This window comes from Pseudophryne corroboree, chromosome 1 (genome assembly GCF_028390025.1).
Source record: "Pseudophryne corroboree isolate aPseCor3 chromosome 1, aPseCor3.hap2, whole genome shotgun sequence".
NCBI lineage: Eukaryota > Metazoa > Chordata > Amphibia > Anura > Myobatrachidae > Pseudophryne > Pseudophryne corroboree.
The window spans coordinates 1,226,628,628-1,226,642,706 of NC_086444.1; the positions used below are offsets into that span (position 1 = coordinate 1,226,628,628).

Genomic DNA, 14,079 nt, shown 5'->3' on the forward strand with positions numbered 1-14,079 from the left:
CATAAAAAGGAACGGTTTTATCTCCCTGAAGAGACATTTCCTGTCCCATTATGACTGTGGCCCATAGATATTAATGAGCCTCATGTCATGTCCCCTCCGGTTGACATCTAAAATCATACACTTACCTGCCTGTAGTTCTATAACCCTGTGCACGATTACCATAGCAATGAAAAGCACTGCCACCCCACCGTACGGCCCGGCCGCAAGAGACCAGTAAGAAGGCCCACACCTCCACTCCCTCTCCTCCGTCTTGTGGAGGATGTCCAATTCTGTTCTTGCAAAAACAAAAACTCAATGTCAACCGTATTGAAAAAATCAAAGGCCATAAAACGAGCTGGTTCAGAAACTACGGAAGCCACATTAATGGTGGCACATCGTATGGGTTGGGGATCCAGGTGTCATTGGTTTGTAGAAGCAGGACTCTGCTCACTATTCCTATACAAACCTCGTTGACACCCTCCTAGAGGATCCAGCATTCTCACTAGTCACCTTCTTAGAAGTGACTTTACCCTTCTTAACCACCATTTCTCTTACGTCCTCTTACGTCTTACGTCCTAGAGGATGCTGGGGTCCATATTAGTACCATGGGGTAAAGACGGGTCCACCAAGAGCCATTGGCACTTTAAGAGTTTAATTTTTGTGGGCTGGCTCCTCCCTCTATGCCCCTCCTACCAGACTCAGTTTAGAAAATGTGCCCGGAGGAGCCGGTCACAGCTAGGGGAGCTCTGCTGAGCTTCCTTGGTAAAAGAGGTTTTTTTTTTAGAGTTTATTTCTTTACAGGAGGCTGCTGGCGACAGCCTGCCTGCATTGAGGGGGGGGCAGTGTCCACCCTGCGGGGGCTGAGTCACTACCTACGCTGACTGGACATTGAGCTCCAGAGGGAACGATCGCGACCCGCCATAGGGGACCGCTCGCCCCAGCAGCCAGCCGCCACCCCCTTTCAGAGCTGAAGTTGGCGAGTAAGTCACTGTCCTCCCTCACAAGCGGGGGGTCAGTGTGAAGAAGGCGGCTTGCGGGTAAGGGCTCCAGAATGGCTCAGCGGTACTGAGGTGCGGCGCTTGGAGGGGCGCCCTGAGCTTGCTCCAGACCCTAACTGACCTGTCCAGCCTGTCGGCGTTCGCGCATCTCGGCCAGCAGAAAAATCCTCCAGGCCAGTATACCCTAAAGAAGAGCAGGAAGCCGGCGCCATTGTGGGGCCGGAGCTTCTCCTTAGAGCGGACCCAGTAGCGTTCAGCGCCATTTTCCTGCCTGCAGCTCCCTGCCAGTAGATGTCCAGGTCCCTCCAGCGATCTGTACGGTACCAGGGGGGTGTAGAAGGGAGGGGTGTCTGTGAAGGGCACTGTTGTAGCGCAGATCCCAGCTAGAGAGCCAGATTGGTTAGTCTCTCTGAGGGGGACTATTTCTCAAATTTCAGATAGGGTGGCTAGGACTGAACATGCCACTCAGGTCCTGCAAGCCTCTATGGTTGTTTGGTCTGATACTGCTTCCTCGGGTCCCCTGCGGTACATTCTCACAAACGTGCACTTGCAATTATGCAGGATGACACTGACACCGATTCTGACACTGCAGACGGTGACTGGGATGTGTTGAGGGGGACAGCATCACTTGTTAAGGGGGTGCAGTTGATGATTAAAGCTGTAAGGGATGTTTTACACATTTCTGACACAGCTCCTGAGCAGGTGGAGGAGGCCTTTTTTACAGATAGCGCGCCCCCCCCCTTCACTTTCCCGGCATCCAAAGAATTAAATGCTATCTTTGAAAAAGCCTGGGAAACTCAGAAAAAGAAATTCCAGATTTCTAAGAGAGTCTTGGGAGTAAATTTACAAAGATGGGAGTTCTATTTTAGATGGGATGTTGCCCATAGCAACCAATCAGATTTTACTTCTCATTTATCTAGCACCCTCTAGAAGATAATACATGGATTCTGATTGGTTGCTATGGGCAACATCTCATCTTAGATAGAACTCCCATCTTAGTAAATATACCGCTTGGTTGCTTTTCCCTTCCCAGAGGAAGATAGAAAGAAATGGGAGTCCCCGCCGATAGCAGACGCCTCTGTTTCCAGGCTGACCAAACAGGTGGTGTTGCCGGTCCCGGGATCTACCGCGTTGGAGGACCCGGCAGATCGCAAGGTGGATGCTACTCTAAAATCCATTTACACGGCTTCAGGGGCTATACTGCGCCCTACTATAGCCTGTGCTTGGATTGCAAAAGCTATTGCCAGGTGGTCAATCACTCTGCAAGAGGAATCGACTACGCTGGATAAAGGTAACGATTTATTTTTACGTAATATTCAGGATTCTGCAGGGTTCCTGGTAGATTCCATGAAGGACCTGGGTTCCATGGCTGCGGGGATCTCCTCCATGTCCGTCTCGGCTCGCTGGGATCTCTGGCTGCGCCACTGGTCTGCGGACGCGGAATCCAGGAAGAGAGTGGAGGGCCTACCATATACAGGTCAGTCTGTCTTTGGGGAGGCGCTGGATGCGTGGATTGCCACGGGTACCGCAGGTAAGTCTCCTTTTCTCCCCTCAGCTGCACCGGCTACGAAGAAGCCTTTTACACCAGCCACGTCACAGTCCTTTCAGCCAGCGAGGCCTAGAAAGAACAAGCCTTTGAACACCTTCTTCAGAGGTGGTCGTGCCAAAGGAAAGAAGCCTGCTCCCGCAGGTTCCCAAACCCAGAAGCCCGCTTCTGATACCCCTAAGTCCTCCGCATGATGGTGGACAGCTAGGCCTGGAGGAGGGTCAGGTGGGGGCAAGACTTCGGCAGTTCAGCCACATCTGGGTGTCATCTGGTCTGGACCCCTGGGTCCTGGATATAGTGTCCAGAGGGTACAGACTGGAGTTTCAGGATCCCCCACCTCACCGTTTCTTCAAGTCAGGCTTGCCGGCTCTGCTGGCAGACAGAACAATTCTTCTGGAGGCCATCAGAAAATTGGTGGTGTCAGAGGTCATTGTTCCAGTTCCACCTCAACAGTGGAACAAAGGTTATTATTCAAACCTTTTTGTGGTACCAAAACCGGATGATTCGGTACGGCCTATTCTGAAATTAGTCTTTGAACCGTTATCGCAGGGAGTTCAAATTCAAGATGGAATCTCTGAGAGCTGTCATCTCAGAACTGACGGAGGGGTAGTTCCCGGTGTCTCTGGACATCAAGGATGCATATCTCCACATTCCCATTTGGTCGCCGCATCAGGCATATCTCCGGTTTGCATAGTTGGACGATTACTATCGGGTCCAGGCGCTGCCGTTTGGCCTCTCCACAGCACCAAGGTGATGGCGGAGATGATGGTTCTCCTCCGCAAGCAGGGGGTGAACATAATTCCATACGTGGATGATCTCTTGATCAAGGCGTCGTCCAGGGAGAGGTTGTTGCGATCCATCGCACTCACGACACAGCTGCTCAGGAATCACGTTTGGATCTTGAACCTTCCAAAGTCATCTGAAGCCGACAAGGCGGCTGTCTTTCCTGGGAATGATCCTCGACACGGAAGTGCATAGGGTATTTCTCCCGGTGGAGAAAGCATTGGTGATTCAAACAATGGTCTGGGATGTGTTAAAGTTTACCAGGGTATCGGTTCATCAGTGTATCCGCCTTCTAGGGAAGATGGTTGCCGCCTACGAGGCTCTGCAGTACGGCAGGTTTCATGCTCGACCTTTTCAGCTGGATCTCTTGGACCAGTGGTCGGGCTCTCACCTACACATGCACAAGAGGATACGCCTGTCTCCGAAAGCCAGGATTTCGCTCCTCTGGTGGCTACAACTTCCTCACCTTCTGGAAGGCTGAAGGTTCGGAATTCAGGACTGGATCCTTTTAACCACAGATGCAAGTCTAAGAGGTTGGGGAGCAGTCGTTCTAGGGGAAACCTTCCAAGGAAGGTGGTCGAATCAAGAATCTCTTTTCCCAATAAACATCCTGGAGCTAAGGGCCGTGTACAACGCCCTTCTGCAAGCAGCACTCCTTCTACAGGATCGGGCTGTTCAGGTGCAGTCGGGCAACGTGACCACAGTGGCCTACATAAACTGACAAGGCGGAACGAAGAGCAGGGCTGCCATGTCAGAGGTGTCAAGAATCCGCCTCTGGGCAGAAAGGCACGCTGTAGCGATGTCAGCAATCTTCATTCCGGGAGTAGACAACTGGGAAGCAGACTACCTCAGCAGACACGATCTCCATCCAGGGGAGTGGGGCCTCCATCCGGAGGTGTTCGAGGAGGTAACCGGTTGGTGGGGGGTTCCTCACATAGACATGATGGCCTCCCGCCTCAACAAGAAGCTGGGGAGGTACTGTTCCAGGTCGAGAGACTCGCAGGCAGTGGCGATGGATGCCCTGGTAACACAGTGGGTGTTCATGTCAGTGTATGTGTTCCCTCCACTTCCTCTGATTCCAAAGGTCCTTCACCTGGTAAGAAGAACAAAGGTTCTGGCAGTCCTCATTGCTCCGGACTGGCCAAGGAGGGCTTGGTATGCGGATCTGCTGGATCTTCTGCTGGAAGATCCAAGGCCCTTACCTCTTCGGGAGGATCTGCTGCTGCAGGGGCCGTTCGCCTATCAAGACTTACCACGGCTGCGTTTGATGGCATGGTGGTTGAACGCAAGACCTTAGCCCGGAAGGGTATTCCGAGTAAGGTCATTCCTACCCTGATTCAGGCTAGGAAGGGGGTGACGTCTAAACATTACCACTGTATTTGGAAGAAATAGGTTTCTTGGTGTGAAGCCAGGAAATTTCCTGTGGTGGAGTTTCAACTTGGACGTTTTCTCCTTTTCCTGCAAGCGGGAGTGGAGGTGGGACTGAGATTGGGATACATCAAGGTCCAAATCTCTGCTTTGTCCATCTTCTTTCAAAAACAATTGGCTGTCCTCCCTGAGGTTCAGACCTTTTTGAAAGGGGTTCTGCACATTAAGCCTCCCTTTGTGGCACCAACGGCACCCTGGGATCTAGATGTGGTGTTGCAGTTCCTACAGTCAGCATGGTTTGAGCCTCTACTGGAGGCTGACATCAAGTTTCTCACGTGGAAGGCGGTCACTCTGTTGGCCTTGGCTTCTGCCCGACGCGTGTCGGAATTGGGGGCTTTATCTTGCAAAAGTCCTTATCTGATCTTCCATGAAGACAGGGCGGAACTTAGGACTGGTCCACAGTTGTATCGGCTTTCCACATCAACCAACCTATTGTTGTGCCAGTGGCTACTGACTCCTCAATTGCTTCAAAGGCCTTGGATGTTGTACGGGCTTTGAAGATCTATGTGAAGAGGACTGCTCGTCATAGGAAATCTGACTCTCTATTTGTCCTCTACGATCCCAAGAAAATTGGGTGTCCTGCTTCTAAGCAGTCGATTTCGCGCTGGATCAGGTTCACTATCCAACATGCGTATTCTACGGCAGGATTGCCGTGTCCGAAATCGGTTAAGGCCCACTCTACTCGTAAAGTGGGTTCTTCCTGGGCGGCTGCCCGGGGTGTCTCGGCCTTACAGCTGTGCCGAGCTGCTACTTGGTCTGGTTCGAACATTTTTGCCAAGTTTTACAAGTTCGATACTCTGGCCTCTGATGACCTCAAGTTTAGTCAGGCAGTATTGCAGGAGCCTCCGCGCTCTACCTCCCGTACTGGGAGCTTTGGTACATCCCCATGGTACTAATATGGACCCCAGCATCCTCTAGGACGTAAGCGAAAATAGGATTTTAATTACCTGAACAGTAAATCCTTTTCTCGTGGTCCGTAGAGGATGCTGGGCGCCCGCCCAGCGCTTTGTTTTCCTGCATTGGTTTATAGTTCAGTACTACCTGGTTCCTAGGTAAGTTCTGTGTTGTTTACGGTTTCAGATGTTGCTGAAGTTTCTGGCGTGTTTGCCGGATTTGTTTGTTGTGTGAGCTGGTATGAATCACACCACTATCTGTGTAATTCCTTCTCTCGAAGTATGTCGTTTCCTCGGGCACAGTTTCTAGACTGATTCCAGTAGGAGGGGCATAGAGGGAGGAGCCAGCCCACACTATTAAACTCTTAAAGTGCCAATGGCTCCTGGTGGACCCGTCTATACCCCAAGGTACTAATATGGACCCCAGCATCTTCTATGGACTACGAGAAAAGGATTTACCGTTCAGGTAATTAAAATCCTATTTTTCACAGAGTCCTCACTAGGAGGGGGCCCTGGGTATGGTGGTTCACAAGCAGACTAAATTACCAGGCATTGATCACCCAGTACCTTATCTTCCAGCGCAATGCGTGGACCAATTACTGAACCAGATGATTCTGAGCTATCCCCCCACATCACTTAGGTCATTTCCATTCCACATGTTTTTTTTAACCAGCTGTGCCAACTGGGTCCCATTCCAGACTATCCTGGATTTCTACATCAGAATCCATTTTTCTTTCCAATATTCTTTTTCTTTACCTTTCTCTTTTTCCCTGCACCACCTCTACCTTTGGGCTTACTACCACTTTCCTTGCTTTGCGTGTGTTTACCTTGGGAACTAAAATGGGCTCTCCCACATTTCTAACAATCTCCCCTTCTTTCTCCTCATCTGAAGTAAAAACGTCAAATCTGTTACTAAAAAACTCACTTGTGCTTCCTCCCCCTTTCTCTTACTACTTTTCTTACCTTCTTGAAGGAATCTTTTTGGTTTACTACTGTAGAAATTTCCACAACAGATGTTACAGTACTTTCTTATTCACTGTTTTTGGATTTCCCTCCTGCTTCCTTACCTATTACACACTGAAATGTCTCCTTCTGACCATCTTTCCTTCCCCCAGTTGGCACATCCTCCTTCATATTATGCTCTGCCCAGGGTCATCTACTGTAGGGGGGACCCTCCTACCCGCACAGATTACACGTAACATTGTTACACTCCTTGAAAGTATGTCCCAATTTACCACATAAAGTACATTTAGTCACTGTACAGTCGCTACTTAAGTGGCGGAAATCCCCACAACAAAAACAAGTTCTTGGTTGTCGCTGGTAAAAGCATTGTATGCGATCTCTACTGATATACAAGTAGGGCCTGATTCAGCATGGGTTGTAGTTGTGTGAAAAATCGCACAAATACAAGCCTTTACACTGGCACGCGGGTGGCTGCCCAGCACAGGGAAAGTCTGCCCCGCATGCCAAATCCTACCCGCCCCACCCTAAAACATGAAAGCGCTTCGCTCTGCAGATCATTTAGAAGATACCCCAGCCATTTAAATTGAATTAAATTTCTCATTTTCCCCAGTTGACCTGATCCCACATTTGTTTGGGGAATACTAGTGCTTATAGCTGGTTTAGCTTTAACCATGTTTGCATAAAAAAAAAGAATACCTGGGACTGATTGCTTATTGACATTCATAGGGACAATAACACATGGTACAGACATTGCATTACCTTCCCAGACCTCTTATTCATTCTTACTTGGTCCTTATGCAGTAACTTTAGCCCTTTCAGGCACCAACATTTATCCATATACAGTTTCACCAGGTGACTTCATTCTTATCCAAAATTGCCATTCCTTGTGTTGTTTGCTGGTGCTGCTGTTCTGTTCCTGTGGAAGAGACTGCACTTCTTGGACATTAACTCCTGGTTTGCACCCAATGTCGCACCAGAGGTGCCTGCGTCAGTTCCCTTTTCCACCCATGCCACCAACAAGATTTCTGCGCCAATTATATTCATTCTTAGCTGTAGGTCAGAATGCTCTACTTCCAGCTACTGCACCAGCAGTGGAAGGTTCACACAGCATGGGCACTGGCCCAGCAAGTTCAGTAGCAATTACTGCTCCACCTGCTACATTAGTGTCCTGCCTGCCTGCATCACAGTTGAATCTTGGGGAGATGCCGCCCCAGCCCCAATCTCCGCAACCACTGGTACCTTGGCAACAGACCTCCACTTCTTCAGCATTTTTCACAGCACTCTGGCAGGAAATAGCAAGTAATTCACTTTTTGCTTTATTTATACCTGTAACCGCTTCACTGCCAGTTGAGCTTTAACCCTTTCAAGGGCGGATGTTAGTGCACAGAGCTCTTCTTTCACAATCATCCTCTCCCATTTATAACATGAATTTCTTCTTTTGACTTGCTATTTTATGGTTCAGAACTAGGTTTACTGCCTGTATTACACATGCCCTGAGAGTGAGGGGACACCGGGACTGTCTGTATTACACGTGCCCTGAGAGTGAGGGGACTCTGGGACTGCCTGTATTACGTGTCCTGAGAGAGAGGGGACACCGGGACTGTCTGTATTACACGTGCCCTGAGAGTGAGGGGACTCTGGGACTCTCTGTATTACACGTGTCCTGAGAGAGAGGGGACACCGGGACTGTCTGTATTACACGTGCCCTGAGAGTGAGGGGACACCGGGAATGTCTGTATTACACGTGCCCTGAGAGTGAGGGGACACCGGGACTGTCTGTATTACATGTGGCACTTTTATATATGTGGACAGATGGCCTAATGCTACCTAGTGACAGTATATACTGCACTACTACGTACAATGCAGGAACCTGGCATGGTAACCCCAACACCCTCAGTGCACACACAATATATTGCAATTCACTGAAAGTTCTATTTTACTCTGATCCTCCCAAGAAAAACTGAATTGTGCGGTCACGGCAGTGTGAGATACAGTGTTACACAATTCCAGGACATTTGGATCCACTTGGTTCTCTTCATCTACCAACAACCCAGTTCTGGCACTGACACTCGGATCATGTGACCAATGCGTCTTGACACGCCTCTGCCGCGTCCAGTCACCACAATGAGTCTGGAGTCCGAGATTTCTTCCGGAGATTTTTTAGAGTTTTATCACCATCATTAATCAGCAATTAAACAGAAAATGGTTAAAAGTTTATTAAATAAAATTTATATTAAAATCATAATTTTATTATGGGAAGTTTAAAAAACAAAACACTTTGTCTTAAAAAAAATATATATGTTAAATACATGTACAGCCTACAAACAAATAAGTTATATAAAATACAGATATACGATACACAGACGAAACAAGACAAAAGGACAAATTGTGCGGCTTATATTTTCACATGTCGGGAATTAAGGCAAATTGCGGTATATAGAGGCGGACGGGTCCTCGCTCAGTTCCAGGGGGTCTTCCTGCCCAGAATGTGGTTTGTTACTTTCTATATGAGAGAAAATAAATACAACATTATAATACACTCCTGTGTCAGAAGGACACGGCTTAGAATGCTACTAAATCGGCTTATTGTGTGACTAGGTCCCATAAAGAATGAATCTGGGATCTAGAACAGTTGTACTCTGAAATATGGCAGTGTGTGGCGAACACCTTTTTAATACACCAAGCATTTGTGATAGGCAAGAGAAGGGGATATCAGGCCACGCACTCTCTCCTATGCCCCATGAAGTGATTTTCAGATTTAGCTCCTGCGTAAGGTGGGTGTCCCAGCGAGGGTCCCCCGTTCTGTGAGACACAGCAGAGGGCTGCACGTGTAAAAGTCCATTAAATATACATACAGCTCATGTGTACGGCTACTGCCATCATACTGTATTACGATCATTCTATCTGTTAGGACTCAAGGCGCTTATTGGAGAAAGAGCGCTATATAATAAAATGGTTATAATTATCCACAAACAGACCAGAGCGAGACTTGATGCAGCAAAAGGATGTCTCTCGCCGCAGACAAAGTCTTATGTGAAAGCTCTTTATGGTGAAGCCTGTACCTATCATACACTATATGGACAGAAGTATTCAGACGCCTGACCACTACACCACCAGGGACTGTGATGACATTGTACTCACTTACATATACTGTAATATGAGGTTGGTCCTCCTTTTGCAGCTGTAACAGCTTCCACTCCTCTTGGAAGGTTTCCACAAGATGTTGGAGTGTATCTGTGGGAGTTTGCGCCCAGTCATTCTGCAGAGCATTTATGGGGTCAGGCACTGATTTTGGGCGAGAAGGCCTGGCTCTGCAATCTCCACTCCAGTTCCTCCCAAAGGCGCTCGATGGGGATGATGTCAGGGCTCTGTGCGGGCCAGTCCAGTTCTTCCTCACCGAGCTCATCAAACCGTGGCCCTGATTCACACCCGATCGCTGCTGTGCGTTTTCACACAGCGAGTAATGAGGTTGTAAATGCGCACGCACGCGCGTCGGACATCACTGGGCACTGGCGTTCAGCGACAGGATGGTGCGAAAATTTAATTTGCACGGGCGTTCGCAAACTTTACTGGGAGTGTCAAGAAAAACGTAGGCGTGTCCAAGCATTTTCAGAGCGGGTATGTGACGTCAGCTCCGGCCCCGATCAGCCTGTGTGTATCACACTGTAGGATAAGTCCTGGGCTGCGCACACACTGGATTTCTGCAGCTCAGCGTACACATGGGATTGCACACTTGTACAGCGAATACACACTCCCCCCTGGGGCGGCGACTATCTGATCGCAGGACAGTAAAGTTATCAGCCCAGCAATCAGATCTGAATCACCCCCCATGTCTTTATAGTCCTTGCTTTGTGCACTGGGGCGCAGTCATGTTGGAATAGAAAAGGGCCTTCCCCAAACTGCTGCCACAGAGTTGGAAGCATAGTCCATTATGTCTTTGTATACTGAAGCAGTAAGATTGCCCTTCTCTGGAGATAATGGGCCTAGCGCATGCCCTGAAATCAGCCCCCATGACATTATCCCTCCTCCACCAAACCTCACAGTATGCACAATGCAGTCAGGCAGGAAACGTTCTCCCGGCATCCTCCAAACCCGGACTCGCCCATCTGACTGCCAAACAGAGAAGTGTGATTCATCACTCCACAGAACACGTGTCCACTGCTCCACAGTCCAGTGTCTGTGTGCTTTACACCACTCCACAGAACACGTGTCCACTGCTCCACAGTCCAGTGTTGGTGTGCTTTACACCACTCCACAGAACACGTGTCCACTGCTCCACAGTCCAGTGTCGGTGTGCTTTACACCACTCCACAGAACACGTTCCCACTGCTCCACAGTCCAGTGTCGGTGTGCTTTACACCACTCCACAGAACACGTGTCCACTGCTCCACAGTCCAGTGTCAGTGTGCTTTACACCACTCCACTGCTCCACAGTCCAGTGTCGGTGTGCTTTACACCACTCCACAGAACACGTTCCCACTGCTCCACAGTCCAGTGTCGGTGTGCTTTACACCACTCCACAGAACACGTTCCCACTGCTCCACAGTCCAGTGTCAGTGTGCTTTACACCACTCCACTGCTCCACAGTCCAGTGTCGGTGTGCTTTACACCACTCCACAGAACAGGTTCCCATTGCTCCACAGTCCAGTGTCTGTGTGCTTTACACCACTCCACAGAACACGTTCCCACTGCTCCACAGTCCAGTGTCGGTGTGCTTTACACCACTCCACAGAACACGTGTCCACTGCTCCACAGTCCAGTGTCAGTGTGCTTTACACCACTCCACAGAACACGCGTCCACTGCTCCACAGTCCAGTGTCAGTGTGCTTTACACCACTCCACAGAACACGCGTCCACTGCTCCACAGTCCAGTGTCAGTGTGCTTTACACCACTCCACAGAACACGTGTCCACTGCTCCACAGTCCAGTGTCGGCGTGCTTTACACCACTCCACAGAACACGTTCCCATTGCTCCACAGTCCAGTGTCTGTGTGCTTTACACCACTCCACAGAACACGTTCCCACTGCTCCACAGTCCAGTGTCGGTGTGCTTTACACCACTCCACAGAACACGTGTCCACTGCTCCACAGTCCAGTGTCAGTGTGCTTTACACCACTCCACAGAACACGTGTCCACTGCTCCACAGTCCAGTGTCGGCGTGCTTTACACCACTCCACAGAACACGTGTCCAGTGCTCCACAGTCCAGTGTCAGTGTGCTTTACACCACTCCACAGAACACACGTCCACTGCTCCACAGTCCAGTGTCAGTGTGCTTTACACCACTCCACAGAACACGTGCCCACTGCTCCACAGTCCAGTGTCGGTGTGCTTTACACCACTCCACAGAACACGTGCCCACTGCTCCACAGTCCAGTGTCGGTGTGCTTTACACCACTCCACAGACCACGTGTCAACTGCTCCACAGTCCAGTGTCGGCATGCTTTACACCACTCCACAGAACACGTTCCCATTGCTCCACAGTCCAGTGTCGGCGTGCTTTACACCACTCCACAGAACACGTGCCCACTGCTCCACAGTCCAGTGTCGGCGTGCTTTACACCACTCCACAGAACACGTGTCAACTGCTCCACAGTCCAGTGTCGGCATGCTTTACACCACTCCACAGTCCAGTGTCGGCGTGCTTTACACCACTCCACAGAACACGTGTCCACTGCTCCACAGTCCAGTGTCGGTGTGCTTTACACCACTCCACAGAACACGTGTCCACTGCTCCACAGTCCAGTGTTGGTGTGCTTTACACCACTCCACAGACCACGTGTCCACTGCTCCACAGTCCAGTGTTGGTGTGCTTTACACCACTCCACAGACCACGTGTCCACTGCTCCACAGTCCAGTGTTGGTGTGCTCTACACCACTCCACAGAACACGTGTCCACTGCTCCACAGTCCGGTGTCGGTGTGCTTTACACCACTCCATCAGACGCTTGGCATTGGACTTGGTGATGTGAGGCTCGCATGTAGCTGCTTGGCCATAGAAACCCGTTCCTTTAAGCGCCCGCCGTACAGTTTCTGTGATTACATTAATGCCAGTGGAAGCTCGGAAACTCTTCAGCTATGGAATCAGCAGAACGTTGGTGACTTTACACACCTTGCTCCTTAGCAGTCGGTGACCCCGCTCTGTGATGTTACGCGGTCTTCCGCTTCTTGGCTGAGTTGCTGTTGTTCCTAAACACTTCCACTTTCTAATAATGTCACAGGTGACTGTGGAGTATCCAGCAGGGCTGACATTTCATGAACCGTCTTATTGGAAAGGTGACATCCTATCACAGCACCAGGCTTGTGTCACTAAGCTCTTCACAACCATTTTCTATCACAAATATTTGCAAATAGAGACTGCATGGCGAGGTGCTGGATTTTATACACCTGTGGCAACGGGTCTGTCCATATAGTTAGTTAGTGTGTGTGTGTGTGTGTGTGTGTGTGTGTGTGTGTGTGTGTATATATATATATATATATATATATATTTGAAAATGTTACTGCCGCATGAATCAGGTGGTGCTTAGGATTGGTGCTCTTTTCCCTTCACTTGATTATTATAATTAGAGGTATAGTATACAGTGGAAGGGAGGAACTGCTGCCATCTTGTGGCTGAATCTGGGCATTACATTAGTGGGACACACCTTTCTGAATAGCTGAGCTTTCAGACGATAGGACTCGTACTCTGTCCTCCTCTTCTCCTCGTCCTTTCTCCTGGTGATCTCTGGAAGCTGCTCATATATCCTGTAACATACACGGTATGATTATACTGCTGCACCTCACGCGGGAATAACCCTCAGCTCTGAGAATGATACACAGCAAAACCCCTGGACTAAAGCCTCCTGGCCAATGGCACCAGTGGTGGCTGGAGAAGGGCATCTGCCGGCAAACAGGAGCTGCTGGTGTGAGCGTGCCTGGTGACCACACTGATTACTATGCCACGCAGAGAGTGCGGAGACCAGTCAGTAAGCCATCACTTAGCCATTATTTTAAATAGTTGTCATCACCTCAGAACTGAGGTCATCAAATCTCCCCATACATCAGTTCTGTTTCCTTCACTTGTTTGGTACCATTCATGTCCTGCCATCGGTACGTGTCATGTGTTCCCAAATATAACCGCATATCCTCGGTATCTATATCGGGTATAGAGCCATACTGTCTCTGCTGCCCTGTAACCTCAGTCTCTGTATCAGGTATAGAGCCATACTGTCTCTGCTGCCCTGTAACCTCAGTCTCTGTATCAGGTATAGATCCATACTGTCTCTGCTGCCCTGTAACCTCAGTCTCTGTATCAGGTATAGAGCCATACTGTCTCTGCTGCCCTGTAACCTCAGTCTCTGTATCGGGTATATAGCCATACTGTCTCTGCTGCCCTGTAACCTCAGTCTCTGTATCGGGTATAGAGCCATACTGTCTCTGCTGCCCTGTAACCTCAGTCTCTGTATCAGGTATATAGCCATACTGTCTCTGCTGCCCTGTAACCTCAGTCTC

At 49.5% G+C, this 14,079-nt stretch overlaps 1 protein-coding gene across 3 annotated transcripts in view; it reads right to left on the bottom strand.

The window, feature by feature from the left end:
- Positions 1 to 8,966: 8,966 nt before the first annotated feature.
- ALMS1 (ALMS1 centrosome and basal body associated protein) overlaps positions 8,967 to 14,079 on the bottom strand; it is a 108,533-nt gene continuing 103,420 nt past the window's right edge. For all 3 annotated transcript variants that reach the window (XM_063925378.1, XM_063925377.1, XM_063925375.1), the window contains 2 exons: positions 13,233 to 13,332; positions 8,967 to 9,093 (listed from right to left, as the gene is read on the bottom strand). In XM_063925378.1, the coding sequence (XP_063781448.1) occupies positions 9,049 to 9,093; positions 13,233 to 13,332 (145 nt within the window). In that variant the 3' untranslated portion in view covers positions 8,967 to 9,048. The remainder of the gene's footprint in view (positions 9,094 to 13,232; positions 13,333 to 14,079) is intronic.